Source organism: Ursus maritimus, unplaced genomic scaffold (genome assembly GCF_017311325.1).
Source record: "Ursus maritimus isolate PB19 unplaced genomic scaffold, ASM1731132v1 scaffold_19, whole genome shotgun sequence".
In the NCBI taxonomy this organism is placed as follows: domain Eukaryota; kingdom Metazoa; phylum Chordata; class Mammalia; order Carnivora; family Ursidae; genus Ursus; species Ursus maritimus.
Genome location: NW_024424341.1, coordinates 28,194,253 through 28,212,650, shown reverse-complemented (window position 1 = coordinate 28,212,650; position 18,398 = coordinate 28,194,253). Strand labels below are relative to the sequence as shown.

Genomic DNA, 18,398 nt, shown 5'->3' with positions numbered 1-18,398 from the left:
CGAGGACATGTGTAATTGTGCACGGGATGCTCTGCCCTGTGAAGTATCGTACAAGAAATCACTTCCACCTTTCACGGACAAGGAGAAGCCAAAAAAGATAAAAATATTCAGTCCTCTTGAAGAATAGTGCAGTTGGTGGGTATGAGAGCCTACAAAGTACAAGAATCAACGTGGACAATAAAAGGAGGCTTAGGACTCTGCGGAGACAAACAGCAGTGATGGTTGAGGGAAGCAGGGATTAATCTGTATAGCTTGTTCACCACTCGCTGCATGTCCACAGAATGGAACCAACACCTTAACTATCACTTGACTTGACCCACCGTTTCCTACAGGCAGCTAGGTTTCTCCCAAATTCATAAGCCTGCCAATGGCATAGGTCAAACTGCTCATCAAGGAAGCTTGTGAAGGTTTTCTCCGCAGACTGCCGCGTCTGGCCATCGGCAAAGACTTCCCCAGGAATACACCTCAGATGAGTTAGTCTATTTCCTCTTCTTTTGGGGCAGTCAGGTGACCCCAAGCCCTCGGCCATTAGCCAAAATATTAAAGTATTTCTTTAGCACAGAAGCCCAGAATGTCTTCACGTTCACGTATCAGACTAGCCAGAGATGGAGTTTCTGTCCTCAAGCAGCCCGAACTCATCTGCCCCTTACCTGTGTGTCAACTGGCCCGTCAGTGGGGTAGCAAGTATGCAGCTTGTGGGCTGGCGTGGTGCCACAGGGGTCCCCGGAGCTTTCTTGCCACTCCGTAATGGAAGAAGCCCTGTCTTTCTTGGGCACTGCCGAATCCCATCGCCCAGCGCGCGCCTGGCCATGAGGAAACAAGATTGGCTTGTGTGGTGCTGGGGGCCTGAATTCAAGGAACGGGAAATGAGAGTGTGTGTGGCGCAACCTGTAGGGGCCGCTGTACCCTCAGAACGCTCTCCATTCAAAGAACTAGTGACTGGACGACGTGCCAAGCAGGGCTGCACGTGCTGGGAACGCAGCGCTGCCTAAGACTGAGGTTCTGTCGAGAGAGGGCAGGGCTTGCAATTGGCGGCGAAGGCAGTCAACCAACACAGACCCTACATGGTGATGAGTTCCACAAGGGAAAGAAAACAGGGCCCCGTGACAGTAAGGGAGGGCTGGACTGGGCCTTCTCAGAAGATGGACTGAACGAGTCCATTTTCTCCGGCCCAGACAAGCCAGGAAGGCGCAGAGTGACATCCGGCCCAGAGCTCAGGGCCTCTAAATCCCGTCTCCGAGGTCAGGCCGGGCCGGCGGACCGCATTTCACTGGAGCTCCCCTACAGTGTCGCCCCAGAGGAGCCGAGCACCTGCAAGTCCAAACGCCCTTTCGCGCCCTGGACCAGAGCGGCTTTGAGCCGCGACCCACTCGGGGACGGAAGTGGGAACGCGCCTGGAGGGCAGAGCGAAGCGCCGCGCTCCCGACAGCACAGAAGGGCGAGCGGCCCACCGCCGACATCCCGGCTCCACCTGCAGAGGTCAACCGGGTCGGCGGCCCGCATTCCAAGACCGCCCCGACCACCGCGGCCGACGCCCAGACACCCGGGGCGGGGCCTCGCGAGACCCAAACAAGCCCCACGTGGCAGGGGCGGGGCCGCCGCGGGGACGTCACGGCGAGCGCGTGCGCGGTAGCGATCTCGCGCCGGCGTACCCTTGTGGGGGCCGTAAAGCGCGGAAGGTCGCGGTCCTCGGCTTTCCCCGGAACTTTTTATTCCGTCTGCCCCGCCCCTTTCCCTTACCCATTCCCCCGGTTCTGGCGCTAGGTCTCCCCCCCCCCCACCGCCCGCAACTGCTGTGGCTGCTGCCGCCGGGGTGCTGCTGACCGCGGAGCCCGCGGGGGCCCGGGAGGTAAGGAAGACAGCTGCGGGGCCGCTCGGGCCTCCGCTCCGCGCGCGTCCCAGCGCCCCCCCCTTTCCGCTTTGGTCTCCCTCGGGGGTACTCCCGGCCGCCCCTCGTTTCGCGTCGCTTGCGCGAGGGTATTCGCCTCGGGGCTTCGGATGCCCGGGCCGAGAGGGGTCCGCCTCATCTCTCAGCCTGTCCGCGGCTGCGCCCGGTCCGGCCGAGGTGGTCCGGGCCTCGGAGACCCGTGCCCGGCTGCCCCGGGGCCTGCGCGCCGGCTCCTCAGGGGGCGTCCGCGGCTCATCCCGAAGTCCAGAGCGGCCGGGGCGACCTCGCTTCCGGCTCCCGGCCTCGGGCTTGCACGGCCCCTAGCGCGGGTGAGGCCGGTCTCGCCCGGTCTTCCTCCTCCACTGCGGGTGCAGTTGCTTTCCCGCCTGGAGCCGTGCGGTCCGCCTGTGCTTCACTAACTTGGAAGACTGCTGCAGAGTGCGGCAGCCAAGTTGCCGGGAAAAGCGTAGGCCCAGGGCAGTGAGCCGTCTTCGTGATGTGTGACCACTCGGGACCGATGTGAAGGACACGGAGATTGAATTCAGGCATCTTCAAGTGCATTTTGCGGGTGTGTGTAAGCGTGACGTACGAGGCTGCGGAGGAGCCGGGCCACGGGGCACACCTGGCCAGCTAGCGATTTGTAGTAGTTTCTTAAACTTGCGTGATCACCTGGTGGCACTTGTTGAGAATTACACACCCAGGCCCAGCGGGATCCTGTTGACTCTCCAGAGGCGGAGCTTCGGAGCCTGGGATGGAAATGTGCTGGGTGGCTCTTGGGCTGAGGCAGGTGTGGGAAATGTTGTTAATCATCTCCACTCACCAGACTTCCTTGTCCCCAGCGGCCCGTTTGTACACGCGCTGTGACCATACAGAGGAACAGCTCAGAGGGACTTGGAGCTGCCCTCTTGCCCTTGTTGGTGGAAACAGATGTGAGCGTACCTAGTCCCAATATTGAGGTTGCTTGGCAGATATTTTCTTCTTAGCAGAAAAATATCGTAGGGGTCACTTGGTTTTAAAAATATATATAATTTATTGTAGGGGCGCCTGGCTTAGTGAGTCGGAAGAGCATGTGACTCTTGATCACGAGTTCCAGCCCCAGTGGGGTGTAGAGATTATTTAGATAAAACTTAAGATACCTAGATACACACACACACACACACAGTTTATTTTAAATCCTTTTCTTTCTTTGTTTTTGACCTCTTCAGTTTCTTCTCTACTGACTTGCCCTCCTCTGCGATCAAGCTTTGCCTGGGTTTTGCTGCCAAACCTACTTGGATACTCTGGTGCCTTCCTTTCCTTCTTCGTTTGCATCCACTTTAAATCCCTTTTTGCCCACCATTCAGTGACTCTTTGAAGGTCAAAGTCACAAATCCTTTTCTTGGTTCTTACACCTATGTTTTTCTTTTTTTTTAATCACCCCAGGTTTTTAACATTGTTTATTCCATCTTGAACCTCTTCTGTTGTTATGTGTCTTCTGCTACGTTTGCAATTCCTTTTATCCTGCCAGGGGATGTGCCTTGTGGTTCTGTCCTCACAGCTACCCTTTCTTTACTCATCTGATGTTGTTTGAAAGGTAGCAGGGAGTAAAAGATTCTAGGGTAGATTCTCTGGGGCCAGCCTGGCAGGGCTTGACTCCTGGCTCTGCCACTCACTGGCATTAGAGAAGCTGGGATGAGTTACTTCTCTGGGCCTCAGCGTCCTCAAGTGTAGAAAAGAAATTTTAGCTATCTACCTTACAGGGTTGTGAGGCTTAAGTCAGTTGTACACCTAGAGCAGCATCTGGCAGATGTAACTGCCTATGAAAATATTACCATTTTCTTTTTAAAATTGTTTCACGTGATTGAGATATCCCCTCAAATCTGAGGGCCAAATCTGAGGCCTCACCTTGAGCCTTGAGATCTCAGGGTCCTCGTTGAACTTTTCCCCTCTCATTTGCTCTCTATTCTCATCCATTCAGCAGCGCATATTTCCTAGCTGCCTACCCTGAGCAGCTGGGAAAATCATGATCAAGGTATATAATCGGTGTCAGCTCCCAGAGACTCCATCATGACAGGAGACTAAAATTACCACTTACTGAGTGCTGCTGAGGTGCCAGCTGCCATGTGTTTCCTTTTTGTCTGATTGTTTGTAGCAGCCGTGTGAGGTGGGTAGTCCTAGCTCACCTGATGGGTGAGGAGCCCAAAGCACAGAGCGGAATACGTGCTGAAGGGCATAGAGCTAACGGCGCGGAAGGTTTTCACACCCACAGCTGTCTGCCTCTCTCGAAAGCCTTCATGCTCAGCTGGGTTGTTGTGCTGCTTCCCTGATTGGCGAACAGATGTGACACAGTCCGGGAAGCCCTGTGCCGGGAGCGTGCAGGGTGTGATGGGAGAACATAGAAGAGTCACCTGACCCAGGGTTGGGGGAGAGGTGTGATGTCAAAGAGGCTGAGAGCTGAGGCGATTACCTTTGTTGGGGGTGGGCGGAGTGGTTAGAGGAACAGCGTGCCCAGGTCCCGGAGGTTTCAGAATCCCGTCCTGTTTGAGGCATGAATTACAAGTAGTTCAGTCTGGCTGCGGACGAGACCCGAGATACGCAGTAGAGCAGGTAGTGAAGGGTCTTGCACTTCCCGTGAAGAAGATTGCCTTTTCCTGAGGACAGCAGAAAGTCATGGATGAGTTTGCGGGTGTGAGACAAGCTTTCACTTGAGCGGAGTGGCTCAGAGGCCGGTGTCAGGACTGCCGGATGTGGGGAGACCGGTGTGCAGAAGGCCCGTCAGGAAGCTCTGCAGTAATGTGAGCAAGGGTGGCGGCCTGGACTCAGGTCCCTGCGTGGGGATGGGGAGAGGGATCCATCTGAGGAAGTGTAGCTTGTGGAGAGGCGTTAGTCCTTGCCGGTTGGCTGCGTAGAGGAGATGAGAAAGGGAGGAACCCAGCGTGCGCCCAGGGTCCCGTATGTGCTGTCAGTGGGGGACCCAGCAGTGGAGCGGAGTTTGGAGAGTGAGGACGGGTTTCCCTGTTGGATGTGCCCAGTTTGCCGTCACGGGGAGCCCAGGTGACACGCCGTTGTTCCAGGAGGTGCAGATGAAAGGTCGGGGCCGCTGTGGGGTGGGCCATCCGTCGCGGTAGGCGGCGAAATCCCCTGGAGGGCGCGGGCCGAGGGGAGAAGCCGCCCGGGCGCCGTGAGACGCGGACTGAGAAGACGGGCGGGGAGAGAAGCCAGCGAAGCCGTGGCCGGGGTAGTAGGAGTCAGAATAACTTACCGGGAAGAGGGCGTGAGTAGCAGGAGCGATGGGCGATATGAAGTGCTGTGGAGGGATGTGAGGTGGCGCCGGGGTCCCGGGAAGTTGGCAACGTGAGCCTTCTTGGTGAGAGCAGCGTTCCTGGCTTGGCGGGACAGAAGCCCAGCCGCGTTGGGTTCGGGACAGACTGGAAACGGGGAAAAGGGACAGGCCATGTAGGAAGCCCTCTCCTGAAGGTATTTGTCGAGTGGAAAGGCAGGTTGTGAGATCACACGGAGAGTCAGTTCTGGCTTGACCGCCGGCAGACTCTGCAGTCACTGAGGAATAAGGAAAGGAGGACACAGGACAGGCGGTGGCACTCAGGTGGACAGCAGGGCAGCACATTGGGGCTGCTTATATGGAATGATGGGAAATCGTCGTTTTAAAATTTTATTTGCTTGAGAGAGAGGAAGAGAGAGAGAGAGCACCTGTGAGTGGGGGAAGGGGTAGAGGGGGAGAGAGAATCCCGATGTGGGGCTCGATCCCCCGACACCGAGACCATGACCTGCGCCGAAGCCAAGAGTCGGACGCTCGACCAACTGAGCCACCCAGGCGCCCTGATGGGAAATCATAATTTCCTCCTATGTTTGTGTTTTTTGCCAAGACCATATTCTTTATAATTTAGAATTTTTAAAATGAAAAATCGCTACTCGAAGACAGTTCACAGACTTTTGTTCCATTTCTTCCAGTGGGTTGGGAGGACTTGACGTAAACAGCTGAGGGTCAGGGGAGCACCGGAGGTGCGTGGCAGAGGAGCTGGGTTCATGGAGCTGGGTTCGGGAAGGAGGGAGAGGGATCCGGGGCACTTGGTGCGGGGATGACCTTTTGAGCTCTGAGGGAAGGAGAGATGGCTGTAGGTGCAAGTGGGGTTATTGGTGGAGTTTCAGGGGATGAGATGAGACGGGTTATCTGCTTTGAAGGAAGGAAGAGAGGGTGGGGGTCCGAGGTTGGGAGAAGAGCAGTGTTGTGGGTTCAGAACCCGAGTGTGGACAGACATCTGCCTGTGTCTGAACCCGCCCGTGGCCCCGGGGCTGGGGAGAGAGTGCCTGGCCCTGAGCCGCGAAGGAACTAGGCCTTTTCAAGTCTGAGCCAGCGGTAGAGAGTCTCTGAAGGGGGAGGGAGATGCTCACCCTCCCTCCTGGTGCGAGCTCAGAAGAGGGCTGGCCATGTGGCGGTGGCCGTTCCCTCGGAAGAGCTGCATCTCCACGGAGACCGAAGTGAGAGCGTACTGGCGAGGGGCCTGGTGCTTAACTTTGGAAAGGATGTTCTGGAGGGCAAGGTGGAGAGATCTGGAGGGAGGACAGCAGAGACGGGGAGGGGGACAGAAATCGGTCCTGTGGGGACGAGGTTGCAGGAAGAAGCTTCTGACCATTGGACAGGGACCGAGGGTGTGAGGCCTGGTGCGACCGCGAGGTGGCTGAGTAATCAGCCCTGCTTGGATGGGATTTGTCTTGGGCCGCGGTGTAGGACTGCTCGGTCTGCGTTCTGAGATCCTGTGTGATGGAGGGCACCCACACTTGGCCTTGGCGAGGTTGGGCTATTTGGGGCCTGCCGTGGGTCCCGGGCTGGTAGTGGCACGCTGCCGGGTGTACCGTCTGCTGGGGCTGTCCTCTGAGTCCCCCTCTCCCACGCTCGGTGACCCTGCCGTCTCCGCAGGAATCTGTGTGCGGTTTCCTGAGCGTCGAACAGGCCTCTGCTTTGCCGGGAGAGTAATTCTCCCGGTGGCCCGATCCCATACCCTTTCCTTCTCTGCCTTATGATGGTGGTTGTCTCATGAACACGTGTGCTTGTGCACGCCTGTGACACCCGAGGGTGCGGATGGCCCACCTGGACTAACCCCGCCCTGTTTCCGGGAAAGAGGCCTGCTGGACCTTGAGTCTCCCTCTCCAGCCCGTGGCCTGTGCAGACACGGGCACGCCGTCCTCACTGCGGCTTGGGTCCTCTCTCTCTCTTCTCTTTCAGGATCTCATTCTTTGTCACCACCTGTCCTTCCCGGACCCACCTCTTTCCGCCCTTCCTGCCACCAGTGAAACAGTCTCCACGGCCACGCCTTTATAGACGGAGAACCCTGCTCTGTCCCCTGTTCTTTTCCTGCTGGCTGGTTTCCTGCTCCCTTCAAGAGCAGGGTGAGGAGCAGTCTGCATTCCCTCATCTCCTCGCTTGGAGCTTGCTCTGGTCCAGATTTCATCCCGAGCACTCCCCTGGGAATGTTCTTTTGGGACACCAAGGCCTCTGTTGTCAAGTCCAAGCGGACCCTTCACCGTCCTGCCTGCACCCCGGGCCCCTCTGTAGTGACCGCTTCTTGAAACCCTTTCCTCTCTTGGCTTCTGTGACAGCGATGCCTGTTCTCTTTCTGCCTCGCCACGCTCCTTCTGTTTCTTGAACCACTTCCGTTTGTCTGGATGCTCTGTCAGTCTGCCCAGCACTCTGTCCTCTGTCCAGGACTTTCTTTCTCTTCCCAAGCTGTACCTGCTGGGAGCCTCAGGTTCTTCTTGTTCCTCAACCGCCCGGCTCCCCAGGTACCCCGTGTGTTCCCCTAGCTTCGGAGCCTGGATGTCTCGCTGCTGCTTGGCCTTTTCCCATGGGTGCCCGCTAGGCGTCTCGCACCTAACCCCTCAGGATGGAATGTTTGCTTGTCTGCGCACCGCGTCTGTGCCCCTTCGCAGCCTCGCTCTCACTCACTCTCCTTCCAGAGCCGCCTCCTCCCCATCCCTAGCCCTTCACACTGTAGCTTAACAGAAACTCTGCCATCATTCTTTTCTCCCTTGCCCCATTTTAACATCCCGTTTGTTGAGTAAGTTCTGTCCTTTCACCTCCAGAACAATCCTCGGTGGTCTGACTCCACTGCCACCATCCTGGTCTAAGCCCCCATGCCCTCCCTCTAGGACTATGCTAAGCTTCCTAGCCCTGTTTTCCCCTCGTCCTCCAGTCCACTCCCTGCCGTGGAGCCTGACTGATCTTGGAAAAGCATTATCAGATCATTTCATTCCCTGCTTTAGTATTTTCCTTTGCCCTCGGAGCGGCCCAGCTCATCACGATGGCATCCGCGCGCTGTGTGTCATTGCTTTCTGCCTGCCTCTCCAGCCTCGTCTTGGGTCCTCTCCGCCTCACTCATCGTGCTGTGGGCACACTGGCGCCCCTCCCCTTCTGTGCTCGGACTGCTCAAGGTCTGCCTCCCCTCAGGGCCCTTGCATGTGCTTGTGCCTCTGTCTGGAAGACGCATCCAGCTGATTCCTGGTCACCATTGGGTCTCTTTTCCAATGTCACCTTCTTCCTGACCATCCTATTTTACATATGCCTTCAGTTATGCCAGCACATTGGCCTTGTTCCTTGTTTTATCTGTGTATGGGCCGCCCCCACCAGAGGCACCCTCGCACACACTCAAACCCCACTCACTCTCTGTGTCTCTAATGAAAGTTGCATAAAGGCAAGGACCTCCTCCTTGCTGTCCCCTGCTGTCTCTGTAGCTGGCAAGGTGTCTGGAACTGCGCAGGGCCTCAGACGTTGGCCGAAAGCACGATTAGCGTTCGTTGTTGCCTCCTCTCCCTCTCTCAGTAATCCTGTGCACTGGGTGCAGTGGGATGAAGTCTGCTTGCTTTCTCTGTCCAGTGTGAATGTCGGGGATCTCCGCCTAGCCGAGTGAGAGGACACCTCCGAGCTGCTGACAGACGTGATGTTTTACCGGCTGCTGTCGGTGGCCCGAAGACAGAGGACCGGCCGAGGATGGCAGAACTGGTCGTCGGGGAGGAGCAGCGCGTCGGCTGCCGAGGCGCATTCTGTCGCCCTGCCGGCCCAGGCGCAGGTGGTCATCTGTGGTGGTGGAATCATGGGCACATCCGTGGCCTATCACCTCTCCAAGATGGGGTGGAAGGATATTGTTCTTTTGGAGCAGGGCAGGTAAGGACCAGACGGCACACGGCTTGGGGCTGCGTTGCACCCACTGTGTGGGCTCCCCCTCATCCCCTCTCCTCCCGGTAATATCGTCCCGCCAGTAGCTACCCTGACTGGCACTAAGTAGCAGGAGAACCACAGAAAAGGCAACATCTTCTGTACGCAGTTTCACGATGCGCACTGCCCGTGTTTTCTGGCTCGGAGAGAGGTGGCCGACTCCAGCGCACCGAGTCTCTAGAGAGGGTGCGTTTCATTTCGGGGTCACGGCACACCTCACCATCTTGTCCTCTTCGTTGTAGTGGCAACATCAGCCCTGTGGCTCAAGGGCTTCCTCTGGGAGCCGAGATGAAATTGGCTACACCCTTCCTGCCTGATCTGTTTCTTTTCTTCATTGAACTCACGTACTTGAGAGCAGTGGTAGATTTCTAGAACAAACGTGAAGGTAGTGCAGCGGTCCCCTATGCCTCACACCTGTGTGCACCTAGGAGGAACACCTTAGGTTGGGATCGCCGTTAAACGTAATGGATCCGTGTGGATACCTGCCACTAGCTGAAGCTCATGCTTTGTTCAAGTTGTTTCACTTTTCCCCTAATGTCCCTTTTCTGTTCTATTGCCTACCAGAAATTGGATGACCTTTAACACGTCTGTTGTATTTATTTCTGAAGAGGCAATACATTTACACAATTCAGATTGAAAATTGTAAAAGAGTGTACAGGGAAAAGTCTGCCTCCCACCCCTGACTTCTAGCTGGAAGTTTCCCTCGCTGGAGGCAAGTTAAGTTCCTTGTGTATCGTTCCAGATACTCCCCACGTATATGAGCCAATCTGTATCGGTCAGTTTGTATGTGTGTACCTGGGTATTCGTTCATTATTTTTTTCTCTCTTTTTTTATACAAGTTAGTAGCGTATCTTAAACAGTGTCCCTCCCCTTGCTTTCTTCATTAGGATTGTCCCATATTGTTGCGTAAAATTTGCTTTCTCTCGTTCCTTTTTTTATGGCTGTGTAGAGTATCCCATCGTAGAGGGGCACTCCAGACCGTTCAGTCCCGCTCTTGTCGGTGAATATGTAGGTTGCTTCCAATCTTTTGATATGCCAGACGATGCCGTCATGAGGATCTTTGAACTAGTTGCCCTCACAGACGTCGAAGTCTACCTAATAGCACTTTGGATGCATCCCGCAGGCTGGCTGCTGGCTCTACGAGGTTCTGTGCCGGCATCCTGAGCACCGCCAGGCACTTGACCATTGAGCAGAAGATGGCGGACTATTCCAACAAACTCTACCACCAGTTAGAGCAAGAAACGGGGATCCAGACAGGTAAGCAGGTAATTTGCCGTTTCCTGGTCTGCCTGTGCCCCAGACTCTGGTGCTCCGTACCGTGTGCAGCCCGACGCTACGTCGGCCTGCGGATTTGGTAGTCAGGGCTTGAGTCTCAGTCTGGGCTCTGCCACTCGCCAGGGTCTTACCTTGGGCAAGGCTGTCAGCGTGCTGGGCTCTCTCCCTTTTCCCCACCCAGCAGTCGAGGGGATTCCGACCTTACCCCAGATCCTTTCCAGAGCCTGTCACTCTCAGGGTAGGAAAGTCTTCCTGGGCCATTTCCTCTTATCTCCCTCACTGAAGTCTAGTAAGTGGCCACACCTGGCTCCTGAATGAAGAAGCAGAGGACGTACTTCAGTTTAGGTGCTTGATGGTGAAATTGTGGTTGACCCGCTGCATTTCACCAGTTGCTCTGAAGGCCGTTTCTGACTAAAAAGCTTAAACGTAGGTTACCCCTTATGTGTGTCAGCAAGGGAAGAGAACCCGGGGAATCGTGAGCTGAGTGCGACCGGAGCAAGTAGAAGGGGAGGCCGAGCCACGGGCTGGTCCCGCACGACCACAGGTTAGAAGCGTGTCTGTCAGCATGTCGTCAGCTGACGGATCAGCCGGAAGCCCAGGGTGAGCCTCGCGTCGTGGCTGAAGAAACCGTCTGGTGGCCACGGGAATCATCCTGTGGGGAGTAGCGGGGCCTAGGGGGAGTAGCGGGGCCTAGGGATGAAATTCATCCGTAGGACGCGGGCATCCGTCAGGGTTGCTCTTCTGAAGACCTGCATAATTCAGATCACAGATAATTCCAGACTAATCCTGACAGGGTTGGTAGCTTGCTCTGTTCGCCAGCTGAGCGGCCCTGCTGGGGGGATCACAGCGTAAGCACAGCGGATGGTTTCCTTTGCTGGCCGACTCAGCCCTTATGTGACCCGTGACACAGTTTTCGTTGGGAAGGTGAGATTTGAATTATTAGAAATTTTGATGACAGACTAAGGTTTTATAGCATTTCCCTTTCGCAGGATTCCTACTCTGGTGAAGTGTCACCTTGTCTGTAAATCCTAGAGCAAGACTGAACGTCTGGGCACTAGGATTGGGTAGATGTGTGAGTGGAGAGAGGAGGTGCCAGGAGAGGAGCTAGAGGAGGGAAGGAAGAGGCCGCCTGCCCTCGAGCACGTTCGCGGGGGTCCCGGGCTGGCCTCGCCCTGGTCCCCGCCCAGGAGCTGCGCCTGACTCCCCCACGGTGTTCTCAGACTTGGCCAGGCTTCCTTTTGAGAGGCGAGGACTCTGAGGGAAGACAGTAAGAAGAGTTCCTGCTGCCTCACCGCTGCCTCCCCACCTCTGGCTTTCGTTAGGGAGGATGCCTGCTACGTGCGGGCAGGCGGGAGCGAGTCCCTTTTGGTTGGATTTAATTTGATGGCAACGGGTCCTCGAATCGGGTGGTAAGCAGAGTTTGAGTCAGAAGATGGTCCACCTAAGGGGCCCCGAGCTGGAACTGCTGACTTCCGGTCCCCTGGTTCGGTCCCTAGTGCTTTGCCGAGCCCTGCATTGCTTACCTGCTTGGATGCTAGAGGAACCCGGGTCATAGGCCTCTTTTCTGTAAGGTAAGTTCGTCTCACTTGAGTTCTGGGGCACCACCTGGAACCCATTTTTGGGCCTGGTGTCTCCTCGATGCTTGCAGGGCCGTGAGGAAGTCAGGCAAGGGAGGGTCCGGGGATTACCCTCAGTCTGTCACCCCCATTGCAGTCCAGCCGTGGGGCCGTGAAAAGGGGACGAGGGGTCCCCCGAGGGGAGAATTCTGGTACCGGCAGGACACGTAGGTGCCAGTCAGCGGACTGCTTTTGAGACGTTAAATGAGGACACGTGACCTACGTACAACCTGGATTTCCTGACACTACACGCTAATCCTCAGACGATACGCATTTTCGTGAGGTGTACATTCCTTCCTTTAATATTCTGACCCATCAGTACTTCATCCAGCTCAGGTAGTCCACACAGATCTTTCTCTCTCCAAAGTTCGCATTACCTTTTGTCTGTGCTGTTTGTTTTACAGTTTATCATATACTCTTTGTACTATCTTTTTATCGGGAATTGTTTCTCTGCTACGGGTTCATTTCATGTTTCCTCAAATACAAAAACATTTTTAATAGTAAATGAAAGTGCATTATGGTGGGCTCTTCGAATCTGCCCATAAATATGTGTGCTTTGGGGCGCCTGGGTGGCTCAGTTGGCTAAGCGCCTGCCTTTGTCTCAGGTCATGATCCTGGAGTCCTGGGATTAAGCCTGGCATCGGGCTCCTTGCTCAGCGGGGAGCCTGCTTCCCCCTCTGCCTCTCCCTGCCGCTCAGGCCTGCCCTCTCTTTCAAACCAATGAATAAAGTCTTAAAAAAAATGAGCGCCTGGGTGGCACAGTGGTTAAGCGTCTGCCTTCAAGGCTCAGGGCGTGATCCTGGCGTTATGGGATCGAGCCCCACATCAGGCTCCTCTGCTATGAGCCTGCTTCTTCCTCTCCCACTCCCCCTGCTCGTGTTCCCTCTTTCGCTGGCTGTCTCTATCTCTGTTGAATAAGTAAATAAAATCTTTAAAAAAAAAAAACTCTTAAAAAGTCTGCTTTGTGTGTAATTGTAGAGGAAGGTGCCGGAGGATGTGCACTTTATCATTTCTCATCACCTGCTCTTTATGGTGGTGGTGGTGTCACAGTGATGCGGTACTGATCGTTGTCAGTGTATATTTGTTTTCACACACCGACAGTGTGCGAGAGTGCTTGTTTCTTTAGTCTTCTCAGCATTGCCTGTTGTTTTATTTTTCATTTTACTTTTTTGTTAAGTAATCTCTAAGTCCGACTTGAGGGTTGAACTCACAACCCTAAGATCAGGAGTTGCACGCTCTACCAACTGAGCCACCTAGGCGCCCCAGCATTGGGTATTATTTTCATTTTTACTAATTTGAGAGATGGAAAAAGTTAACAGGTTCCAATTTGCATCTTTTTCAGTTAAACATTATTTCGTAGGTCTACTGGCCATTCATATTTCTCTGACTTTTTAATATCAGATGTCTACCTTCTTTTTTTTTACCGAACGTAAGAGTTCTAGTTTATGGCTTTAAACCTGTGATAAAGCACATTTTATGTCAGAAAGCTCTAGATCAAATTGAAAAGTCCCCTGTGGGAGAACAGTGGACTGTTACTCTTGTGAGCCAGTGATAGGCTGCTGTTGTGGCCGGTGGTTCTGCTTGCAAGAGCGCGATCTGAGCTCGTGTGTGCCGTGGTATGTGGCGTAGCTTCGTGCACAGTGGCACTGCCCTCCCACGGGGCCTGTTTGGTAGTGAGTGGGAAGGGACTGCTGAAGCCTCTCTCTGCAGGTGGCACTCAGTGTGGTAAGCCAGGATCACTGTACTGGTCTGGGCTGTCTACAGTTTTTAAAAACCAGTCTCTGAAATTTCAGTTCTCCAAACTGAGACATTCTCGTCGTGTCAGGGAAGGGCATGTTTATGTGATGATTTCAGAAGAGAGGAGAAAAATATTTATGTGGTCCTCCTGTGCTGCCTTTTAAAAAGATACCCTGATTGATTCAGCTTTTCCATCATCAGAACTGAGAGTCACTGCATGTTAGGAAGATTGTCATTGACGCAGGCGTGATCAAGGTTGTGTCAGGTACGTTGATTGCAAAGAGCAGTAATCGGCTCTGGCCAGCTTGGGCAAAAAGCTTGTTGGAAGGCTGTCGGAGCCAGTCAAGTTGGCAGAAGGCTGCCAGCTGCAGGAGGCCATGTGGAGGCTGGGCCAGGGGGAGCCCCACGGCAGGCAGCCCCTCAGCTGAAACAGGGCCCATCTGGCCAGGACGCTGCTGCTCTGAGATGACTGGCCTCCAGCCATTCACCCACTTGCTCCAGACTCAGGATCCCAGGAGGGTCTGACTGGCTGAGCTTCGGCCACACGCCCACTGGCTCTGCCAGGGAAGGAGAGGGAGGGAGGGTTCAGCCCCTGGGCGCCGATGTTGTGAGTGGCTTGCATCAAGGGTCCCACTCCCACGAAAACCATGAGGAGAAAGGCTAAAAAGACTGAAGAAGCTGATAGGTTCTGGGGTACATTCCCTTCCAAAAGGCTTTGTAGCAACAGTATCTCTCATTTTTATTTTAAGAGTGATTATTTAAGATGTACGTGAAAATCCCACTCATCTTCCCAAAATCCTAGCTAGGGATGTCTGGATGGTGGCGGTGCCAGGACTCCTCACCGGTCTTCTAACTTGTAGTCTAGTGGGTTCGCCCCCACTGGCCCCTGCAGGAGGCCTGGGCTGCTCAGTCTGGGCTGGTTTTCCTTACAGGTTACATAAGGACAGGCTCAGTCTTACTGGCCCAAACTCAGGACCGGCTGATCTCCCTGAAGCGCATCAACGCAAGGCTGAAGTACGTATGAGGCTAGAAGCCTGTCCCGATGCTCCTGTCAGGCTGACCTCTGCCAGAGGGCCATGCATGTCATTGTCCCCTTGTGTTCTGCGGCAGTGTCATAGGCATCCCTTCTGAGATCATCTCCCCCAAGAAAGTCGCCGAACTTCACCCTCTCCTCAACGTGCACGACCTGGTGGGGGCCATGCATGTTCCCGAGGATGCTGTGGTGTCCTCTGCTGACGTGGCTCTTGCCCTGGCAAGTGCTGCCTCCCAGAACGGTAAGCAGGTTTCTGGGTGAGGAAGGAAGAGATTATGTAAGAAGGAGTCTCACAGCCGCAGTGACACCAGCTCGGCTTCTGTTCATTTGAACACTGGCCCTTAGAATGTTTGAATATACCTGTTAATAAGTGCTTTTCCACAGGGCCACATTTTCTTATTAAAGTTCTAAGGAACTGCTTAGAACTGCTTAGTACTGACCAGGGCACTTCAGGCTTGTGGGACCCCCCCACCCCGGTCCCCAGAACATGAGAAGCTCCAAGATCACAAGACATAGCATGGACTGAATCCACAGCTGGCCGTGTCCTGGGGTTGGAACAAATGAGGGCAGACTAACCAGTGTCTGAGGTGTTCTGCACTTTGGATGAACTGATTGTGCGGGTGGGTTAGGGTTTAAGATGCCTTATTTGAACTTTTTCTCCCCTGCCTCTTTTATGATTCCTGGAATTGAGTTGTGTACTGAAGTTGCCTGCTGTTTGCAGTCTTGGAAAGGCCCATCGACACAATCTCAGGATGTGTTCTGGGAGTTTTTGTGTTTTGTTTTGTTTTGTTTTTTAAATCACTGACCTGGCTTTTCCAGTGTTTCTCAGGGGTTGAGAATCTGCTACAGAGGCCTTCATTCTGGGCCATCAGAGGATGGATGCACCAACTCTTTCTTTACCTTGGAACAGGCGTTCAGATCTATGACCGGACCAGCGTTCTTCATGTAATGGTCAAGAAAGGTCAAGTTACTGGTGTGGAGACAGATAAAGGACAGATCGAGTGTCAGTATTTTGTCAACTGTGCTGGTCAGGTAGGTTAGCAACAGTCCTGGGTCACTGATCTTCTCACTTCACTGGTGCCTCCGGGATTTTAGGTGTGGAGATGGAAGGTTAGTAGTGTGATGAACCAAGCAGACGGCAGGGACCACCTGCTCCTTGTTTGGGCTAGAAACCTCAGAATTCTTGTATTCCAAATCAGAGGGCTGTAGCTAGTCCTCAGAGAGCAGCGCCAGTAGGGGCCTTTTCCTTCCTCCACTCTGGGTTAATCGGTGCTCTCCAGGCCAGGAAGTCTGTGAAATGGTCGGGCATTGACGGAAATCCTTGGTTTTGGGTCTCCTGGGATGTTTCATTTCATCCTGCAACCTAGCAAAATAAAGCATGGGGCTATTTTTGTGTCAGGAGTGTGGATTCAGTTTAGAACACTAAGCTGCTGCTACTTTTAAGGCAAACTGGTCCCTTGCCTTCCACTCTGCAATCTTCAGGTGACCTAGGGGTACTTTTTGCCTTATGAACGTCACATGTGATGTTATCTTGGGTTTGTAGTTGGGGCCAGGCGTTTTGTTAAAAGGGCAACACGTGCCCCCCAATGAGCTCCTTTTACTAGTTGCTAAATCTCTCATTCTTTGGTCTAAGAATAATTGTTATGGTTTAAAAGGGACTGTGTTGCTCCCCATCCACATAACTGATGTAAAGCAGGCTGCACCTTGGCTTCCCACACGGGGCGTTGGGGCAAGAGCTCGCACAGGCCGCTTGAAATCAAACGCTTTGCAAGTGGCTGCGCATGCTCATTTGTCTTTGTTCCTCTTCTCACCCACAAATCAACCTGTCTGTTTGTAGTGGGCATACGAGCTGGGTTTGTCCAACGAGGAGCCGGTTAGTATCCCGTTACATGCGTGCGAACACTTCTACCTTCTGACTCGCCCCTTGGAGACCCCTCTGCAGAGCAACACACCAAGTGAGGACTTACACTTCGTTTTTAATTTTGTTTCCTTACCACTGTCCTATTCTCTGAAAAGGAAGAATTTCTGCTCAGGACAGACTGTGCTCAAAAGAGCCTTGTCTCTTCTGGAGCATGTTATGGGGAGGCCGACCCAGTTCTACCTTTTCTCTAAGAACTCTGTGAAAGGATGGACAAAATGGGCATTCCACTGAAGCAATCTTTTGGTTTGTTTTGTAAGCTAATTGCAGTCCCATACAGAGGTCCAAATTGAGAATATTTGGAATGTAACCTGGAGTTTTTGAGTTGAATGCCATACATTGTAGAGAGGTGCTAGGTAAGCTACAGAGTCCAGTTGCTCCACAGCCCCGAGTGCCACAGGGGAGGGCTTGACATCACCTGGAAGGTCTCAACCCCTAGGATGGGCTCGCAGTCCCCTTTCTGCTGGGCTTTCATGTGGTGCTGAGGCACTTCCGTAGTTTGGTTGGGAGCACCACTGAGAAACAGTGTCCCCTGTAAATCGGAGAGGGAAGATCCTCCCCCATGACCTCGAAAGGTCTGTTTTCACAGAATGCTCTTTCGCTATTAAAGCCAATAATGAGTGTCTTTGTTCTGCTTTTTCTGTCCATTTAGAAAGCTGGCCTACCTCTAAACCTTGCTTTTCTTTTCTGTCGCCCACTCCCTTGTTGTTTCTGTTCCTCAGCTATCGTGGATGCTGATGGAAGAATTTATATCCGGAACTGGCAGGGTGGGATCTTGTCTGGGGGTTTTGAGAAGAACCCGAAGCCAATCTTCACTGAGGGCAAGAACCAGCTGGAGATTCAGAACCTGCAGGAAGACTGGGATCACTTTGGTGTGTGAACTAGAGGATAACTATAACGGCCTGTGGTTGTCTAAGATGCTATCTTTTTATTTTTTTTATTTTTTTTTATTTTTTATTTTTTTTTTTAATTAATAATGATTTTTTATTATATTATGTTAGTCACCATACAGTACATCCCCGGTTTTCGATGTAAGGCTCGATGATTCATTAGTTGTGTATAACACCCAGTGCACCATGCAATATGTGCCCTCCTTACTACCCATCACCGGTCTATCCCATTCCCCCACCCCCCTCCCCTCTGTAGCCCTCAGTTTGTTTCTCATAGTCCATAGTCTTTCATGTTTCATTCCCCCTTCTGATTACCCCCCCTTCCTTTATCCCTTTCTTCCCCTACTGATCATTCTAGTTCTTATGTTCCTTATTTTTTTTTTAAAGATTTTATTTATTTATGTGACAGAGAGACAGCCAGCAAGAGAGGGAACACAAGCAGGGGGAGTGGGAGAGGAAGAATCAGGCTCCCAGGGGAGGAGCCTGATGGGGCTCGATCCCGGAATGCCGGGATCATGCCCTGAGCCGAAGGCAGACGCTTAAGGACTGAGCCACCCAGGCGCCCCTAAGATGCTATCTTTTTAAAAAACATTTTCAAGAAGAGTTCCTTCTTTGGTCTTTGTGACAGCCCCCATGAGGTGCTCACAGAGGGCAGCCTGCAGAGTTCACCTGGTCTGAGACTGTGGTTACTGGGTCACAGATTCAGGGGACAAAGATCTTGGTTAAGGGACTTCTGGCTTATTACTTACCTAAGACCACTGCTGAAATTCTAGGCGAGGAGGAAAGCCTTTCGTAGGAGCATCTAAGGTGGAAGAGATTTTTAGAAAGCAAAAT

General features: G+C 53.4%; 1 protein-coding gene and 1 long non-coding RNA gene across 4 annotated transcripts in view; one reads left to right on the top strand and one right to left on the bottom strand.

Moving 5' to 3' along the window:
• Positions 1–1,640: 1,640 nt before the first annotated feature.
• LOC103662056 (pyruvate dehydrogenase phosphatase regulatory subunit, mitochondrial) overlaps positions 1,641–18,398 on the top strand; it is a 36,131-nt gene continuing 19,373 nt past the window's right edge. For 2 of the 3 annotated variants that reach the window (XR_005835631.1, XM_040633577.1), the window contains exons 1-8: positions 1,641–1,849; positions 8,757–9,044; positions 10,219–10,352; positions 14,656–14,737; positions 14,834–14,997; positions 15,667–15,788; positions 16,594–16,711; positions 17,397–17,546. Coding sequence is in view for 2 of the 3 variants with exons in the window: in XM_040633577.1 (XP_040489511.1) it covers positions 8,821–9,044; positions 10,219–10,352; positions 14,656–14,737; positions 14,834–14,997; positions 15,667–15,788; positions 16,594–16,711; positions 17,397–17,546 (994 nt within the window). In the remaining variant the exon portion in view is untranslated. The remainder of the gene's footprint in view (positions 1,850–8,756; positions 9,045–10,218; positions 10,353–14,655; positions 14,738–14,833; positions 14,998–15,666; positions 15,789–16,593; positions 16,712–17,396; positions 17,547–18,398) is intronic. The other variant, XM_040633578.1, reaches the window with a different exon arrangement.
• On the bottom strand, positions 9,677–12,777 carry LOC121103436. The gene is made up of 2 exons (XR_005835633.1): positions 11,894–12,777; positions 9,677–10,680 (listed from the first exon to the last, which is right to left on the bottom strand). It is a non-coding gene; the product is annotated as an uncharacterized LOC121103436 (long non-coding RNA).